The 19,557-nt window shown below is 39.7% G+C and overlaps 1 protein-coding gene across 1 annotated transcript; it reads right to left on the reverse strand.

Annotated features, from left to right (window-relative positions):
• Positions 1 to 3,734: 3,734 nt before the first annotated feature.
• CCDC190 (coiled-coil domain containing 190) lies at positions 3,735 to 18,307 on the reverse strand. The gene is made up of 4 exons (XM_017893425.1): positions 18,144 to 18,307; positions 8,871 to 9,069; positions 5,066 to 5,192; positions 3,735 to 4,795 (listed from the first exon to the last, which is right to left on the reverse strand). The coding sequence occupies exons 1-4, from the start codon at positions 18,180 to 18,182 to the stop codon at positions 4,240 to 4,242; spliced, it is 921 nt and encodes a 306-aa protein (XP_017748914.1). The 5' UTR covers positions 18,183 to 18,307; the 3' UTR covers positions 3,735 to 4,239.
• Positions 18,308 to 19,557: the final 1,250 nt, after the last annotated feature.

Consider the following 19,557-nt stretch of genomic DNA (forward strand, 5'->3'; position numbering starts at 1 on the left):
GTTTCATGCAACCAGTTCAATGGGATTACACTTGAGTAGTTCAAAACAATTTAACTAATTACATTAAATTTCATTTACAATTTTTAATGATGCCTATTATTAGGACATAGAGCAGCAACATATTCACAATAGTGGTGGAAAGGTGGAAAAGTTAGGGGATAGTTTGCATTATGCGTAATTATGTAAAACATTTTTTTCCTATAAATCTTAAGGGGGCCACACATGCCCCAAGCCACATTTGAGATGAGGACCATATAATAAAGACCTGTGTTTCGCATAGTCAGTGTAATTCAGTGCAATGCATCTTTATATAGGTTAGGTTGAGAAATCTCAGTTTGGTGAGGTATAAACATGGAATGGTTATCTTTTCTTACCCCCAATAACTGTGACCAACTTTGCTTAATATTACTTCAGTCTGATCTGGTAACTTCCATGCACTTCTGTTCTAAAAGTTTTATTGCCAGTAGATATTCATTTAACTGCATTTAGGTTATTATTACTTATGGTTCTTGTCCAGTTTACAGTCTTCCTTCCCCACCTGGTGGAACTTCTGTTCTACTGCAGTGGCCTCAGGCAGAAGAGGAGGACCTGGCTGCCCGCTTTCCCTTCTTGTGTCTTCAGTGCTTGAATGCCTGATCCAGTAGGTGTGGACGGAGGTGAGGGAATGAGTTGGTTCATGCAATTGTTCACACAGCTCTGGCTCCTCCCCCCACCCCCTTTTTTTTTGCAATGGTTGCTTGCTATTCTGGCTGTCAATGGTGAGGTAGGGCTGCTGACATCTGTTTGGACTGGTGCCCTCTCCTTCCCTGGTACTCTTGGTGTGAGGGCAAAACACTTGCCCAAGAGTGATTTCCTCTGCCCTTCCTTCAAGGCTCATTTCACCTTGAGAGGAGCTGGTCCCTCCAGTGTTCCTGGTAACAACTTACCCAACCTTCCTCCCACAATGAGGATTGTGAGATCCTTCAGGGTGCTCTTCAGTAGCCTCCAGAACCTGGGGACCCTGAGTGAGAGGCTGAGTCTCTATCTCTGGGAGTTTCCAACTGCCTCTGCCTCTAGGTGAGAAATGGAATCTCTTCCCATTGAATGAGTTAAGGCAACAAGGCAAAAGCTCCTTCTTCCTCATGGGGGAGGAAATGGGAAAGGGATTATCTGTCCCCAGTACACCTCTGAATGAATGAATGAATGAATGAATGAATGAATGAATGAATGTAATAAAAATGTTTCCTCAGAATTGAAGTATAAATTATCCCTTTTAACCATTTGTCACTAATTTGAATGTTAAAAATTTGTATTTGTAGGGTTGAAAGCATTTCTTAACTGAAAATGAGGGCAGGAGCCATCGGACACGTGTCATTCCCCATCTTCTTTGAGAGGAGAGTATGGGAAAAGAGTATCCTGGTCTTCATTCCTCATCCACATTCTGGTATGGAGAAAGCTATTTTACTTACCATGAGCCTCAATTTCTTTATCTGTAAAATGGCAGCAAGTATCTCCCTGATTTTCTATCTCAGAAGGTTTTGTGAATATTTAATGTAATGGTACAGGGTGGAGTTTCCAATCTTGGCACTATTGATGTTTTGTGCTTGTTAATTCTTTGTTTCAGAGGGCTGCTCCATGTATTACTGAATTTATGGTCCCTACCTATTAGACTCCAGTAGCAGCCCCCTCACCTCAGTTGTGACAACCAGAAATACCACTGGACAGTGCTAGATGTTTTTTGGGGGCAGGGGACACATTTGCTCCTAGCTGAGAACCACTGGTATAAGCACAGTGACTGTGCCTAGTCGAGAGCAAGCCATCCTAGAGCACCATGTGCCGCGTGAGGATTAAGGATTTAAACTGTTCTTTAGAATTTAATGAGTTATGCAAGAAAGGCTCCATGCAGCAGCGTTCTCTTTTATTGTGTTAAGTTGTACTAATCAGAGTATTACATCCATTGTATTGAAGAGGGAAAATGTATTAGACTAAATAAGAAGATAAAATCTAGGTGGTTAGAAGATTTTTAAATGTATAATTTGTGGCAATGCATGGACTATTTAAAACAGGATGTACTAAAATATTGATTTTAAAAGTGCAGACAGATCTGGGTCTGTCAGATGCATATGAAGACACAAGCAAGACAGCAAGGAAGAACATGCAGAATGTTCACTTCTATAGATGGCAGGAGTGAGGTGGGCTTGGAGCAGAGGGCGTGGAACCAAGTGGAACAGAGGTCTGGCTGAGGCTGGCTCCCTTCTGCCTTGTGATGGCCCCTTCCCCCTGTGATAGCGTGTACAGTGAAAGACCCACTTAGTAGTGACAAAACCATTCACTCAGGACTCAGCCTTGAGGGAGAATTGTGATGACGATAGGCAAGGCTTGCATAGAAGAAGAAAGAACTTTTAGGAAAGAGCTTCTGCAGTTTACAAAGGGGTTCTCTAATTGTTGTATGCCTATTCCTGCTGGCCCAAGCATGGCTGGTGCAAATAAGTTAAGTTTTCGTGAATCAGTTCTGTCACCTATGGCCTACCTTCCTCTGCTGCTTTGCTTCATGGAAGAAAATCTTGGAAGTAGCAGATTTCTTGTGTTCTTTTCACTATAAAGTATTGTCTCCCCATTGAAGGCCAGAGGCTGGGCTAATGAAACTGACTCTCACATGTTTGATCTAAGCTTTTGGCTTCAGATAGGTGGTAGTGTGATGTAATGAAAGAGTGTGAGCAAGGAAATTGAGTAGAAGAGAGATCAAATGCTAGACTGCCATCTATTAGCAAGTTGCCACCACTCTTCCCTCAATTTCCTTATCTGTAAAATAGGGATAAAGAAAACTATTTTGCAGCATTGTTTTGAGGATCAGTTGGCATGCTGTGTGGAATATGTCAGGATGGGGGGAGGTACTGAAAAATAGGAGCTATTAGGAATTACTATTTTTAAACACAAGGAATTCTAAATCTGAATTAAATGAAATGTTTTCAAACTAAATGTACTTCAAATTTATATTTAATGAACTATAAATTAAATATGAATTAATCTTCATTGCAGGCCCTTTGTTATATTAGTAGGTTGGGGTCCTTTATCATTTCTGAGCTAAATAACCTTGTTTCATCAAAATATCCCAGGCTGGGTTACATCAAGTATGGATGCCAGATATGAAATAGGCCCCCAAGTTTATACTTCTGGAATTAAAGTTTGTTATTGGGCTGAAGATTTGAATTTATCCACCATAGAGGCATGATTTCTTTGAGACCTATAGTGCAAGATGATTTTCCTAATAAAGTCAGTATAGATAAAAAGTGGTGATGATTTTATTCTACACTTCATTAGGTAGACAATAAGTTTAAATGCGTTAACAAAAAGCTATTGTTTTCTGATGACTTATGATACTACTTATTTTTAGTGTGATATTTGGATCCCTTGAATGGGAAACAAAATCTACTCGATTCTTTTACAATGTAGCCCAAGTCATAGAGGCCTACTTGAAACAATAACTTGTTAACAATGTTAGTACCTCTCATATTACAGTGAAATCATTTTGATAGAGTCTGCTGTGCATTTGACAGCATGTTGGGAGATGATTAAAAGTTTTTTAAATCCTTTGATTCTAAAAGATAAGAGAGGGAAAAGATTGTCCATTATTCTTTCAACAGGATTCAAAAAATTTGATATGAGCAGGTTGAAAGTGGGAAGGTGAAAACTAAAATGGAGCTATCTGTAAATAAAGGAAAGAAGGAAAGGGCTTCCAAAGAGAGCACATGGGTGTGGTTAAAGAGCAGGTTTTCTTTACAGACCATGTTACAGTACATGTTTACAATCGCATTCCTATTCCTACCACTGCTGTATATCAAACTAAAACAAAGAGAATAGCTACGCCGTTTTGCCAGCAGGTGGCACCATGAGAATCTCCTAGAAGAAACAGGAAGACCCTGAAAGCAAGACTACTTACTGTTTTCCCAAGTCCAGTCATCAATATATATTCATATTGTTGATGACATCATAAACACATCCCTTAAAAAGCACTTTCAGAAGATTCATTCCTCCCCTCCTTTTTCATATATTAGCATTGTTCATTCAAGAAATATTATATTCCCGGAAAATAATAGGAAGTTTAAAATAAAATTGTAATTCAATTATGTTTGTTTGTCTTTCTCTGTATTGCTTAATATAGCCATTTGAGGAGCACATTTCCTTAGCAATAATGGAATATGTTATTATCAGGCTATGTTAAATGGTTAGAGAGGAAGAAACTTAGAAGGCACTCTATTTTCACACTCCTCGCCTGCCTTCCAGGGATTCCCCATGCCCAAATACCTCCCCAATGCTAAGCAACCTCTCAGACTCAGGGGGGACCCTGTGCCGGAGATAATGCACATTTCTGGCCTTTGAAAGCAACTCTAAGAAGGCTGGCTTTGTGAACTCGCCTTCGAAGCTTCCTGCATGTTCCATGTGATTTGGAGGAATTTGTTTTCCAGTGTTCCCATCTGGCTTTAGAGCAATATCTTTTGATCTGGTCTTATCAGCATGTGCCATTCCACTGTTATGAGCTGGGCTGGAACTAGGACCTTGTTCTATGGTGTTGGTGGAAACCTCTTGATTGTGGCATAGAACAGAGATGCCCTTACTGGAGTCTACGTCCTTAGGTGGATTCACAGAATCTTTCTCTTGGGCTTGTGGTTGCTCTTTCATGAAGCAGGCAGTTCTGTTATTTTGAGAGAGTGGCTGCTCTTTGCTCTTCATGGAGTCTTTGAGGCCAGGATCATGTGAAGGAGGCAGCTGGGACTTGCTTTTGTATGTGTCTTGGGTCATACGGGTTGCCAATGCTCTGAGAAAGGAGATAAAAGAAAGATCTCTGAAAACCAATAAAGAAGCTCTTCTTTAGATCTTTCAACTTACTAGAATGTAGTCCTCTTCAGTATCAGCCAAGGTAATATAGGTGGGAATGGGGTGGAGGGTGAAATTGAATGGTAACAATGTAGGGAAAATGTCTCACTTAAGAAGGGGAACGGAGCATTTCTTCAGGAACAGTTTAAAGAGGTCAGTTGGGAAGAGGGACTTAATGTCATACCCATGAGTTTAGTAATCAAGTTCTTACCTCATTTTCTTAGCCTGTGGGGCTCTGTGCTTCTTCCCTCCTTGTGGTGAGAACATGAGAACATCATCTGGTCTCTTCTGAATTCCATTCCCCAAATAAGAGGAGAACTTTTTCTTCATGGTTTTTGCTTGAGTTAATTAAGAAGTGTTATGAGTTGGATTGTGTCCTTAAACTTTTTACTTTCAAGTCCTAACCCTCAGTACCTCAGAGGGGACCTTATTTGGAGATAAGATCTTACAGAGATAACAAAATTAAAATGAGGTCATTAGGGTGGGTCCTGATCCTATATTACTGGTGTCCTTATAAGGAAAGGAACTTAGAACACACAGACACATACAGGGAGAGCACTAAGAGACACAGGGAGAAGACAACCATCTATAAGCCAAGGAGAGAGGCCTGCAAAGAGCCTTCCCTCACAGTTTTCAGAAGGAACCAACATGTCTGACATATTGATTTTGAATTTCCAGGCTCTAGAATTGTAAGGCAATACATTTCTGTTGTTTAGGGCACCCAGTTTGTAGTTCTTTGTTATGGCAGCCCTAGAAAACCAACATAAGAAGAAGAAAAAGAATTCTGCAAACTGGGCTTTCAGAAAACCAATGTGTATAAACCTTGGTGTATATTACACATTAGGTTCATCTGGTGTGATAGATGGGAAAGGAAAAATTTAAAGCAGTTTTCCAGTGTTTACCTAGTATATGTTAAAGAGGATTTAGAAACACTAAGATCAGAGGTTTAAACTGGCTAAGCCCGTGGAGGTTTCCTTTGAACATTTTACTTGGCAACCACAATGTTTTCAAAAACAAAATGACTGGGTGTGAGTGGATTGTCTCCCTCACTGCAATTATGTGACCTCCTATCCAACTGTGAGTTTGCAACTGCCAGCCATGACTAAGTGGACTTTTCACTTGTTGAGTTGATGTTTTAGCATCTTGCAGACATAGCTGCTATGGAGAACTCAATTAGTTTTTAAGACATCTCATGAACTGGTCATTTAGAATTGAAAGTCTTGGACTAGTTTTGCTCATGGGAGAGAATTCTTTAAATCTACTGTTCTGTTAATAGGCACCAAGCAGAGGGAATATGACCAAATAGGGAACCTAGAATTCACATTGAACTCCTAATACTCTTTCATATGATCGCTTCTTTGTGAAGCGATCAGAACAAGGAAGAGTTCTTTGTGAGCCTCTCCTCCTTTGTTTTCTCCTTGGGGTCTTTTGTAGGGGTCTCTTACATGTAAGAACTTCACCTATTCCATATAAACTGAGGGATTTTGAGCTACTTCTCCCAGTAAGGTCTGTCTTCTGAAGTTTAGACCTACAGGGACAATAGGTTGAGAAATGAACATATCTTTTCTTTGAAACTTGATGTTTCTCCAATGTTCTCTCTGTGAAGGTATGGTACTTCTACCCACCCAGTTACCAGATTTGACAAGCTCATTTGAGCACCCACTTTGTGCCAGGCAATATACTTTGGATTCTGGTTTTCTTTATCCTTGGACATATATTAAGTCTTAAAGCTCCAACAATTCTACTTTCTAAATATCTTGAGATGCTCATCTTCTCATTTTCTTCACCTGACCAATGCCCTAGTTTAGGCCTTGAAACCATGGCCTGAACTTTGTAATTCTATCAGGTCTACTCTGACTATAGCCTGAGGTCTATTTTACCTTAAACTTTGCACCCAGAATGATCTTTTTAACATTTGAGCATGTAATTTTCACCAGTCTCAAACCCTACAGGGTGAACTCTCAACTCTTTTGCAAGACCTGTGAAGTCATTCATGATTGGATTGGATTGGAGACATTGGCTACTTAGCGTTGTCTCTGAAAACTGCACCTACACGTTCTCCTCTTCCCCACTTCCATGTCACATGCCTGAAGTACTGAGCTATTTGAGGCAAGCAGTGCTCATTTATGTGCCTTTGTACATACTATTCCTTCTGCCGGGAGTGGCCCCATTCCATACGTCCTCCTGACAAACTTCCTACCCTTTCCCCATTCTCCTCCTCCTCTGAGATTCTGCTCACACACTGTGTCTTTTGGGAAATCTTAGCTAAAGCCCTTTGATAGACACAGGAACCTTTTTATGTTCCTGCCCTACTTTGCGAAGAACTCAATTAGCAGTTTTGATAATCATTTTTTATAAGCAGAACTACTCTCCAATTTAAATATGAGTACTTTGAGGGCAGAGACCATGGTTTTTCATATTTGCATTCCAGACTCTACCTGAGTAGCTGTTTTGCAAAGTCTGGTCTGAAAAACACCTGTCCCAGAATAATCTGCCTTAGTATCATCTTAGTTAAAAATGTGGATTTTTAAGCCTAATTTCTAAGCTGCTGACTCAAAGGACTGGCAACATGCATCTTAAATAATCCACTCACTGGCATAGAATTGAATCTCAATAACAATTTCATTTAAACGAATCATGGAAAACTATTGCCTAGCACAGTGCCTAAGAAATATTGAGACTTAATACATATTGCTTCCTTCCTGTATCCCCAATTTTACTGTCAAGAAGTCCGAGGCTTAGAGAGAATATGACTTCCCAAAGGATATGGAGGCAGAAGCACTGAATCAAAGTTTTCTACCTCCTGATTCATACTGTTTCCAATCCAACTCTCTACTCAGCAAGGACAGCCACTTACTAGGGCCTGGCCTTTTGTACACCCTCCTGAGAGTAGCCATCTGATCTTCGGTGTCCTTTTTGAATAAGAGTGGGAATCAACCAAATGGCTTCTAAGACCCTTTTCCAGTATGTGAGCTCAAATTCTAGGTTGGTTTAAGCATTTATTGCAGACAGGGAAATTGAAAGCAGAGGAGTTCAGTTAGTTGCTCAGAGTATCTTTCAACCCCAAAGCTGGAGGTTAGAAAGAATTCCCAGGCTAGACATTTGGCTATTACTCTTGGCATTTATGTCATGTATAAGCTCTGTTGACCTGAAATATTTTATATTCATTTATAGCACCTGTCCTTCCTCTTGAACATGCTCTGTCCATTTCAGACTCCTGAGTTCTGGCACTTGCCTTCAGTAAGAAAGGATGTAGTCTTCAAGAGCCAAGATATTTCTTTCCTGTGCTGAATTTTTAAGTAATATTAAAATCTAATTATTTTAATGATGAACAAAGGAGAACTAGTTTCTACAGACTGTACAACTGCGACAATTTTCAACAAAAACAGTAGAAGGGTTTCAATTGTGTAACAATTTTTAATTGATAAGAGTGTGCACTTATATAGCACTTACTTTATCCAAGTGCTCACTGAATCCTCAAATAACTTCATAAGGTAGGAAATACTTTTATTTGACATTGGAGGAAGCTGAGGTACTAATTCCAGAGACATTTTTTCTTTCCTTTCTTTTTAAACTTTCATAAAGTGGGCTAGGACAGCGACTTGCACATTAGTAACTGCTCAATAAATTGTTGTTAGATCCAAAAGAGAAAGATTGGATATCAAAAAATCGGTGAAGCCAAATCAGCCCAGATAATGAAAGAAAATAAAAATGAAAAATAAAATTTAAAAGTAGAAAACAAAGGATTTAAGCAAGAAAGAGCTAACTTGAAAGATGGCAGTGACTGCAAGCCTGAGAAATGTTAGCTCAAGAAGGCTTACCAGTAGGCTGCTGGGGGGAGCTATGCAATTGACGGGGGAGGGACAAGGAAGGCTAGACAGCCTAAAATCCAGGCTCTGATCAGAAGCTCTTGCTGTCTTGGCACTCAGGGCTCTGAAAGGGCCTCAGCGGAGTGATGGGCCCACTGCCCTGCTGTGCCTCTGGGGCATCATCCTCTCCAGTCCTGAAACTCTTACCTTGCTGCAACTTCTGCAGTTCTTTTTGGAGCTGCCTCTGCTCCCAGGTCAGCAATTTCACATGGTAGAGGCAGATATCCTCCAGTTTCTGCAGCCTTTGGTCCAGTCTGGCTTCAGCCAGCTTGACATTCTTCCTCTCCAAATCAAAGTGCCTATACAATTGTTCCCTGACCATGTGCCTCTCCATCTTCTTTATGGTCTAGAGACAATAAGGCATCACAACTAACCTGATCAATGGAAGACTGAGATACTGACCCCTGGCTTTTAATCGGAGATCAGTGGTTGAACCTGTGTATTTCTGAAACCACAGGTGCCTAGTCAGATGAAATCACACTATTGTTAAATGAGTTTCCAGAGTAACACAGAAGGATTGAGGGTAGTCATTCCTCTGAGCCTCAGCCTCCTTGTCAATAAAATAGCGATGCAATACAATAGGCTCCCCCAACACAGCTCCCAGTCAGATTTGTGTGACGATCAAGTGAGATGGGTAAGAACAACTCTTTGGGAAAAAAAAGGCAGCCTACATATATAAGGCATTATTCACCCAATAAGAAAAGCCTCTTTTACTGTTCTTAAAGGCTCCCAAAGAGGCTGCTCAGAGGTCTGGAGAGGATTTTGGAACTTAGGACGTGGCCATTCCTTCCCGCACCCTGCCAGTTCATTAATTCACATATGCATAGGTTCATTCAGCCTATAATACTACTGTACGCCAGGTGCTATGCTAAAAGCTAAGAGTAATGGTGAATGAGACACAGTTCCTACTCTCAAGGGGCTTTCTCGAAAAGCGGAAGATTGGGGTATCCTGATTATAAAGTAGAACAGCATCTGTGATGAGTAGTCTGGGCAACACCAGGGAAGCTGCTTAGATTGGGCAAAAGCTCCTCTTCTCATCCTCACCCATCTTCTCAGACTTTAGATGCTCTCCTTCCTCCATGTACCCTGATGTCTAAGCCCACACCTGCTTCTTTCTCCTCTAAATAGCACTAAGTAGGGACACATTTGTCTCTCGTTTGAGTCTCTCTAACACTTTTCTCAGAGCTCAGACCACAACATGTGCTCAGGATATAAACAGATTGCTGTCAATAAAAGTTTTGGTGATTATAATACAGAAAAAAAGCTTAACATCAAAAAGGAGGAAAAGGTCAGGACAGAGGAAAGAAATACATTTTAAGGTACTTGTTTTAGAGTCTAAAGCATAGACTAAACTTTTGTTAAAGAACAGGGCCAGTAGAACTTACCTCCAAATCCAGGGTTTTCACCATCAGACTATGTCTTGTTTCTTTTGCTATGTTAGGCTGAGTCTGGATTAATGAGCTTATTTTTCTTCAGTAAACTTAGGAGTCTGGTGTTTAGAGAAAGGACAGAGGGAGACCCGTTGGAGAGGGCTGTGAGGAGAATGTTAAATACACTTGAAAGCTCTCTTCATCCCTCCCTACCTCCCCTGGTCAAGAATGCTAGCTCCTTGGGCCATGGCACTAATCCCTGCTGGAGAGGCCAGAGGTCTAAATAGCTCTGTCGGTAAAAGAAGCCTGCCAGCTCTAGCCTGTCCCAAGAGGGGTCCACAGCGCTCCTTCTGGGCTGTGTCCATGGGAGCCAGGAATGAAAGCAAGGAGTGTCTGTGTTCTCAATCTCTCTCTCCCCCACCCTTTCCTCCTTTCCCTCCTTTTCTTTTTTTCTCTCTTTGCCATACCTCCCTTCCCTAACCTTCATTCCTACTTCTTGAAAACCAGGTCAGCCTCAAAAGAAAGCACCCTGTTTTTTCTGTCATGACTGTGCACACTTCGTGCAGGAGAGAAGTTAATTTATTTTGTATTATTGCACACCGTAGTGACCTTCTCCAGGCCTCTCCACGTCCTCAGAGCACTTTGGTACTTATCAAGATTTTCAAAGTGGTGAAAGCAGCACTAAGCAAAGTAAAATTAAAATCAACTTTTGTGTGCATATGTTGAACAGCTACAGTAGAAGGCTGAGCAGAGCCATTGTTTATATGACAAGATATTGAGTGGGATTTTTACTGTTGCCTTGGAGCTCCATCTGAAAATAAGAGGCACTGATATTCCACAGTCTAAATAGAGCTGCCAACACTGGGGCCTGGTAATCCCCCCAGAGTTTACTGACATGCAGGCAGCTAAACAGGACCTACTAACCACAATCATTGCCCAGCAAATAAGTAATTATAAGGAGATTACAGGGGATAGCAGGGAGGAAGAACATGCTACTCTCACAGTGGGAGGTAGTTCCTTTCCCATCCTTTCTCATGAGGTAATTCCCTCACCTCCAGAATTTAAATGAATGAAGTGGGATTCCAGGAAAATTTTCTGGGAGAATGAGATGCTACACAGGGTGAGACCGGGATTGGGATCGTACCCCCAGCTAGAGGCTTGTTGACTGCAGAACAATAGAGCAGTCCCCATTCCATCCCTTTGTTGCCACTATAGCTGATGATAGTGAGGGATTTCTTAGAAAAGCTTGGTTCCTGCATGTCATGTTGAGAGGGAACTGAAGAGGAAAGGCTTGCAGAATTAATCTATGGCTGAAGGGCAAGAAGGAGCCTTAGTATGGAGTGCCTAGGAAAAGAATGGTGGCCAAAGCCATCCTAGTTACTCTCAGCCCTCTGAGAATGTCAGAGAGGACCTGGGTCCATGGGAGGGAGCAGAGGGATTATATGAGGTGACGGAAACCATGGCATAGTCATCACTTTGCTCTTCTTGGAAGGCAGTGCTTCATCCGGAGGGGAAATGGAATCACAGGCAGGGCCAGAAGGAGGCAGAGACAGAAGGGATCTGAGTGAAGATGAACTCCCTCATAAAACCACACATCTCAAAGCAGAGGACATGAAAACACAAAGAATAGACAGGAAAATCTATCTATGGGAACGTGGGAACACAATAATAGATAGGAAAATGCCAGTCATGCCTGCATCACAAATGTGGCAGTTATATAGGAAGATCTCTGCCTCCTCCATTCTCTCCTAGCCCATGACCTTAAAATGGTTAGTGTTGAAAAGACAAGGGAGAGTAAGTATACAAAAAGATCATGCCTTTTCCACTCCAAGGCTTGGAGAAGGAAGAATGATACAGCAGATAATCCTCCTTTCCCATCTCCAAACATCCTGGAGTCCAGTGAAGAGGGTTTTAAATTAGTGTGAAATTGGAGCTTCAAAGCAGAATGGATTTTTTTTAAACAAAATATCAAGGAATGTGTAGAATCTGCCCAGGATATTATTAAGGAACAAGAAAGAAAATCAGCAAAGATAGTGATTGGAAGTGTAAAACTATCATTCTCAGATTATGTCCTTGCTTCCACTACCAGAGAAAGAAGTAGTTCAAACTGTTCAGTAAAGTGGTTTTGATTAAAATAAAATTTTACAGAATAGATTTTTAATGCACGTTCATGTAGTTTTCTATAATTTTCTCTGTTTTACATGGAGTCACATCCTTTTGTAGTCAAAACATATCTGGAATCAAATAATCTGCCATTTATAGAATATGTGACTTTAGTCATTAATCCTGTCCTATCCTTTGGTTTCTTTATTTGTAAAATAGGTTAAAAGTATCTTTATCATAGGTTTTCTGATAGAATTGAATGAAATGATGAATTTAAAGTAATTCGTGTATAGTAGATGTCCAATAAAAGTTAGCTCCTGATTTTCAGCAAAGATGGAGTAATGGGAACTAGATTTACTTTTCTACATGAAACAATTTAAAAAGCAGAAAAAAATCATGAAATTAAAAAAAATTGGATATCAGTCAGAACAGATGGTGATCCCTGAGAGAGTGGAAACAAACCAGGGAATCCTTATTATTGCTACAGCTTACTGACTAGAAAGGGTTTCCAGACCACAGCACAAGAATTGAGCAACCAGGCAGGGGTTCCTGACTTGAGGAGACAGAGGTATAAGTTCAGAGAGACCCAGGTATCCAGAATTAGCAGGGTAGAGTAGTAGATCCAAGAAGCTCAATGAGGCCAGGCGCAGTGACTCGCCTGTAATCCCAGCCCTTTGGGAGGCCAAGGCAGGTGGATCACAAGGTCAGGAGTTTGAGACCAGCCTGGCCAACATGGTGAAACCCCGTCTCTATTAAAAAGACAAAAATTAGCTGGTTGTAATGGTGGCCGCCTGTAATCCCAGCTACATGGGAGGCTGAGGCCAGAGAATTGTTTGAACCTGGGAGATGGAGGTTGCAGGGAGCCAAGATCACACCATTGCACTCTTGGGTGACTGGGTGAGACTCCATCTCAAAAAAAAAAAAAAAAAAAAAAAAGAAGCTCAATGAATCTCAAGCAAAAGATATATGAATTAAACTACTCCAAGGTATATAAAATAAAATTATTTTAAAAGTAATAAAGAGATACCCTTAAAACAGCCAAATTTAAAAAGATACATTATATACAGAGGAACACAAATAATTACACAGACTTCCTACCAAAAATGATGAAAACCAGAAGACAGTGGAGCAAAACTTTTAAAGTTCTGAAAGAAAAAATCAACCTAGAATTCTATACTCAACAAAAATATCTTCAAGAGCAAAGGAAAATTGAATAATTTTTCAGTCACACAGAAGCCTAAATAATTCTTCAACAACAGACCTACAGTTCAAGAAACGTTAAAAGTAATTTTCAAGCAAAAGAAAATTATACCTGATGGAAATCCAAATCTACACAAAGAAATAAAGAGCACCAGAAATAGTAAATCCATGAGCAAGTATAAAGACTATTTTTCTTATTATATAAATCTCTTTAAAATGTAATTAACTGTTCAAAGAAAAACAAAAAATGTAGTGTGAGATGTATAGCATGTAAACATGTAAACAGCATGGGAACAGTAGTACAAAATTCACGTGAGAATAAATGGAAGTTTACTGTTACAAGGTTCTTATATTTGCAGCATTATCATATGACTTGAAGGTAGACTGTAATGAGTTAAAACTGTGTATTCTACACTCTAAAGCAACCACTAAAATGATATAACAAATAATGATAATAAATCAACAACTAAGGTAACATTGAATTATGAAAAATGCTAAACTTGAAATAAAGCAGAAAAATAGGAAAGAGGAAATAAAAGAACTATGAATAAACAAGAAATAAATGGCAAGATGATAGATTTTAAACCCAAATATATTAAGAACCATAATAAATATAAATGGTCTCGGCCGGGCGCGGTGGCTCAAGCCTATAATCCCAGCACTTTGGGAGGCCGAGACGGCGATGCACGAGGTCAGCGTGAGATCGAGACCATCGCTGGTAATATGGTAAACCGCCGTCTCTACTAAAAAATACAAAAACATACAGCCCGCGGCGAAGAGGCGGGCGCCTGTAGTCCCAGCTTACTCGGGAAGCTGAGACAGGAGAATGGGCGTCGAACCCCGGGAGCGGAGCTTTGCAGTGAGCCTGAGAGCCGGCCACCTGCACTCCAGCCTAGGGCGCAGAGCAAGACTCCGTCTCAAAATAAATAACAAATAAAATAAATAAATAAATAAATAAATAAATAAAAATGGTCCTCAATGCCCATAAAAGGCAGAAATTACATTCAGATCAAATAAACAACAAGGCCACCACTAGTATCATGCTGACAAAGAAACAAATCGAAACACTTTTGGTAAAGTATAGAATGATAGCGGTTAAGAGAATGAATAGAAAAAGATATACCATCGACCACACTAAATAAAAGAAATTATGAGACGCTATATTTATCCAAATAAAAATAGTACAGAGTCAATAATTGTAATAGGATAAAGAGGTAATTTCTTATAATCAAAGGGATCATATCATCCACATAAAATCCACAATATTTTGCACCTAATATGGGAAGCAAAAACGAATAGAATTACATGGAGGGAATCAATAACCCACAGCTTATTGATCAGTGGCTCCAACATCCTTTTCTCACAAGTTATTGAAAAAGTATAGAGAAACATTAGTAAGGCTAAAGGAAATTGAAACCAACTCCTGTTCAACAACTTGATCAATTACATTTATAGAATGTTAATTAATCCAAAAACAAAAACTCATTCTTGTTCAACAGTGTATAATGAACAGTTATCAAGATAGACCACAGTGGGCCATGAAACAAGTTTTAATACATTGAAAAATTAAAATAACAATGTATTCTGTTTTGCATTGGTACATGAAATATCTAAGGCTAAGTGATTTATAGAACGAATTTATTGTCGTCAGTAACACAGAGTTGATGTGATGTTTAAAAACTCAACATGATTTAACCATATTAAGCAGAATAATAGCAAGAACCATAGAAATCAAATCTGAATTAAAAATCATTTCACAAATCAATGAATCAATTTCATCAAACTAGGTAAGAGAAGGAAATATCTTCAACCCTGATAATAGCAGTCTATAACGAAACCCACAGTAAACATTATACTTAATGGGAAAATACCCCCACAAGAATGGAGAACAAGGCATAGATGTTCGCTCTTACTCATTTCTATTTATCTATTGTACTCAAGGCCTGTAGCCCTACTTCAGTGAGGCAAGAAAAAGACATGCAGACCGGAAAGGAAAGTACAACTGTCTTTACTCACAGATGGACATAATTTTTGTGGAGAAAATGTAAGGCATTTACATCTTGTGTGGATTTAGCATGTAATCAGTATACAAAATTGTTACATATATTAACAAAATATTGTAAATTAAAAATGTCGTAATGAATGCCAAATATTTAAATAATTTAACTAAAATATTAGAATACAAAAATGTTTTTATAGAGAATTAAGAAGACCTAAATAGACCGGGCACTGGTGGCTCACGCCTGTAATCCAGCAACTTTGGGAAGTCGAGGCAGCAGATCACCTGAGTTAAGAGTTCGAGAAGCAGCTGGCCCAACCATGGTGAACCCTGTCTCCACCTAAAAATACATAAAATTATCTGGGCGTGGGTGGCAGGAACCGGTAATCTCAGCTACCCTGGAGGCTGAGGGCAGAGAATCCACTCAAACCCAGGAGGCCAGAGGTGCAGTGAGCCAAGATCGCACCATTGGCCATTCCACCTGGGACAACAAGAGTGAGACCTGCTCAAAAAAAAACACAAAAAAAAAAAAGTAAATAAATGGAGGAAGATAGTTCATGTTATGGTGCTAGAATCCCTAAGTATTGTCTAGACTCGCCATTCTTCTAAAAATTATCTGTAGATGTAATCAGTAATCAAAAACCCTAGCAGACTTTTTTGTTTTTTTTTTTCTGGCAAATAAAGGTGACTCTAAAATTCAAATGGTAATACAAATGACTTAGAGTTGTCAAAATAATTTTGAAAAGAATGAACAAATTATATTGGACTTAATATTACCTGATTTCAAGACTTATTCTACAGCTATAGTCAATAAGATTGTGTAGTGTTGGTATAAAGGTGAACATGTAGGATCACTACCACAGAGAAGAGACTTTAGAAGTAAACCCACACATTTAGTCAGTTTATTTTAGAAAGAAACACCAATATAATTTAATAAGGGGAAAGAATATTCTTTTTACAAGTAGTATTGGAACAATTGGGTATCTATGTGGAAAAGAAATCAAATTTCAATTTTTATGTTACCTCCTACACAAAATTATTTTAAAATTGATTATATACCTTAACATGTAGGCAAAACTACAAAACTTCTAGAAGAAATATAAGAAAAGAAAATTTTGTAAACTTGAGTTTGGCAAAGATTTCTTATATAACAGACAAAAAGACCAAACTATAAAATAAAAAATTTGATAAAATGGACTTAATAAAAATTAAAACCTTCTGTTCTTAAAAAAAACACTACAGGGAAAACAAAAGGCAAGCAAGAACTGGTTGGAATATATTGACAGCACAAAAAACCTAACCAAAAAACTGTATCTATATCTAAATAACACCAACAACTTAACATTTAGGACACAAATAATTCTATTTAAAAATGCAAAATAGACGATCCAAAAGAATATACAAATGGCCAATAAACAAATGAATATATGTTTAATGTAATTAGTCATTAGAAATTTAAAATAAAACAATGAGGTATCCCTTTTACTCATTAGCACAATTTAAATTTAAAAAAAGGGGGTAAAACCAAGCATTGGTGAGAATATGGAGCAATTGGACTTTTATACATTGGTTTTGTGAATGTAAAATGGTACAATCATTTTGGAAAACAGTATGGCAATTTCTTACAAAATTCAACATATACTTACATATGACCCAGCACTTCCACTGCTGGATACTTAACGAAGAGAAATGAAAGCATGTGCTCATAAAAAGACTTGTATAGAAATATTGTATAGCAGCCTTATTCATAATAGTCTCAAACTGGAAACAACCCAAATGACCATCAACAAGTGAACTGGTAAACAAATTGTGGTTCATCCATACAGTGGAATACCACTCAGCAATAAAAAGAACAATACATTGACATGGGCAAAAGCATGAGTGAATCTTATAGATAACATGCTGGTGACAAGAGACTGGATAGAAAAGACAAGTGGATTCCGTATATTCGAAATATTATAACGTGCACAATTAATCTATGATGACAGAGATCAGATCAGTGGTTGCCCGGGTTGAGAGGTATAGATAAAGACTGACTACAAAAAAGAATGAAGGAACTTTCCTGGGAGACAGAGGTGATGATTACTTGTTGCATACATTTATTGAGGCCAACAACTTAAGGACTTAAACTGTGAATTTTAATGAATATAAATTATATCTCAGTAAAGTTGATTTTTAAAAAACTTAATTTCATAGTAAAAGAAAGTCATTTTCAGACAGGTAAACAAAAAATAGAGTTTGTCCCCACTAAATAAAATTCTGCAGGATGTATTTGAAGCAGAAAGAAATGTTTCTAGATTTGGACTAAGATACAAGAAGGAATGAAGGGCAAAGAAAGTGGTAAACATGTGGGTACATCTAAATGAAGATTGAAGGTATAAATCTGGGACTTGGAAAATGATTAATTCAAAGTAACACAGCACAGAGCTTTCAAAAAAGAACAGTTCATTGTTCTGAGGTTCTTTTATTGCTCTGAGAAAGGTAAAGACATTAACATTATACTTTCATAGATTAAGATTCATGTTGTCTATTGTGAATTTTAGCTCCAGACCAACTGCAAGAACAAACCAGCAATCCCGAGAGAGGACCCACGGACCCTTTGGAGGAAGTGGACTGCTCCTGCAGGACCCAGTAGATACCCCAAATACTGTGAGTGTCCCAACTGTGGACTTGGGAAAGGGAGATGCTCCTCTCCCAAATGCACACCCACCCTGGAGAAACTGAAGGCCTCTTTGTGGGAGAAGTTACCTGGAGTTGAGTCAATTTGGAGAGTCGAGTGAAATACATAGGTGGAGGAGGTGGTGGAGAGGTCCTGGGGGCTTACTGCATCTCCTAGCAGGCCATTCCTGCCTGGCACCATGGGGATCCATCAGTAGGGTGACCAGAGGAGCAGGGGGTAGAACTCCATGGGGAGAGGGAAATGTCTAACTGAACTTTTTAAAAATTTGGTTGGGGCGAGACGCCTCCTGGTCAGAACTCAGGGAAGGACGCAAATCTGTTGTGCAGACTCCACAGGCGGGGTATGAACCAAGCCCTTTTCTTTTGCAGTCGGTAGCCTGGAGCAAGTTTTCAACCCTGTTACAGCCTCCACCTGGAAACAGACTTGGGACTATTGCAGGGGCATGGTGGGAGGGAGATCAATCAGCCCTTCAGTTTGTGTGGGAGCTGAATGAGGCCTGTGATTGCTGGGTTTCCCCAACTTCCCTGACAACCTGCGTGACTCAGCAGAGGCAGCCATAATCCTAGGTACACAACTCTATTGACCTGGGAATCTCGCTCTCTTCCCCTACAGCAGCCACTGCAAGACCCACCTAAGCAGAGTCTGAGCTCAGACACGCCTAGCGCCACCCCCCCTTGATGGTCCTTCCCTACCCACCCTGGTAGCAGAAGACAAAGGGCATATAATCTTGGAAGTTCTAGGGCCCCACCCACTACCAGTTCCTCCCAATACTACCACAACTGATGCTTTCTGGAATGCACCACCGCCTGGCAGGAGGCCAACAGCACAAAAACAGAGCATTAAACAACCAAAGCTAAGAACCCTCACTCGTTCCAGTGCACCCTGCCACTCCACTGGAACAGGCACTGATATTCATGGCTGAGAGACCCATAGACAGTTCACATCACAGGACTCTGTGTAGACAACCCCCAGTATTAGCCCAGAGCTGCGTAGACTCGCTGGGTGGCTAGACCCAGAAGAGAGACAACAATCAGTGCAGTTTGGCTCACAGAAGTCACATCCATAGGAAAAGGGGGAGAGTACTACATCAAGGGAACACGCCGTGAGACAAATGAATCTGAACAACAGGCTTCCACCCTAGACCTTCCCTCTGACAGAGACTACCCAAATGAGAAGGAACCAGAAAACCAACCCTGGTAATATGACAAAACAAGGCTCTTCAGCACTTCCCCAAAGTCACACTAGTTCACCAGCAATGCATCCAAACCAAGGAGAAATCCCTGATTATCTGAAAAAGAATCCAGGAGGTTAGTTATTAAGCTAATCAGGGAGGGACCAGAGAAAGGCGAAGCCCAGTGCAAGGAAATCCAAAAAATGATACCAGAAGTGAAGGAAGAAATATTCAAGGAAATAGCTAGCTTAAAGAAAAAACAATAAAAAATTCAGGAAACTTTGGACAATTTTTTTTTTTTTTTTTTTTTT

This window comes from Rhinopithecus bieti, unplaced genomic scaffold (assembly GCF_001698545.2).
Source record: "Rhinopithecus bieti isolate Rb0 unplaced genomic scaffold, ASM169854v2 scaffold_23925, whole genome shotgun sequence".
In the NCBI taxonomy this organism is placed as follows: Eukaryota; Metazoa; Chordata; class Mammalia; order Primates; family Cercopithecidae; genus Rhinopithecus; species Rhinopithecus bieti.

What these genes read in the sequence shown, in the direction of transcription:
- CCDC190 (XM_017893425.1), bottom strand. Translation starts at nt 18,182, where the DNA reads ATGTATTTCACTCGACTCTCCAAATTGACTCAACTCCAG. An exon ending in ACTGCAGAAGTTGCAGCAAG is followed by an intron (nt 5,193 to 8,870) that starts GTAAGAGTTTCA and finishes AATTAACTCAAG; the next exon opens with CAAAAACCATGAAGAAAAAG. An exon ending in CCACAGGCTAAGAAAATGAG is followed by an intron (nt 4,796 to 5,065) that starts GTAAGAACTTGA and finishes CTCCTTTCTCAG; the next exon opens with AGCATTGGCAACCCGTATGA.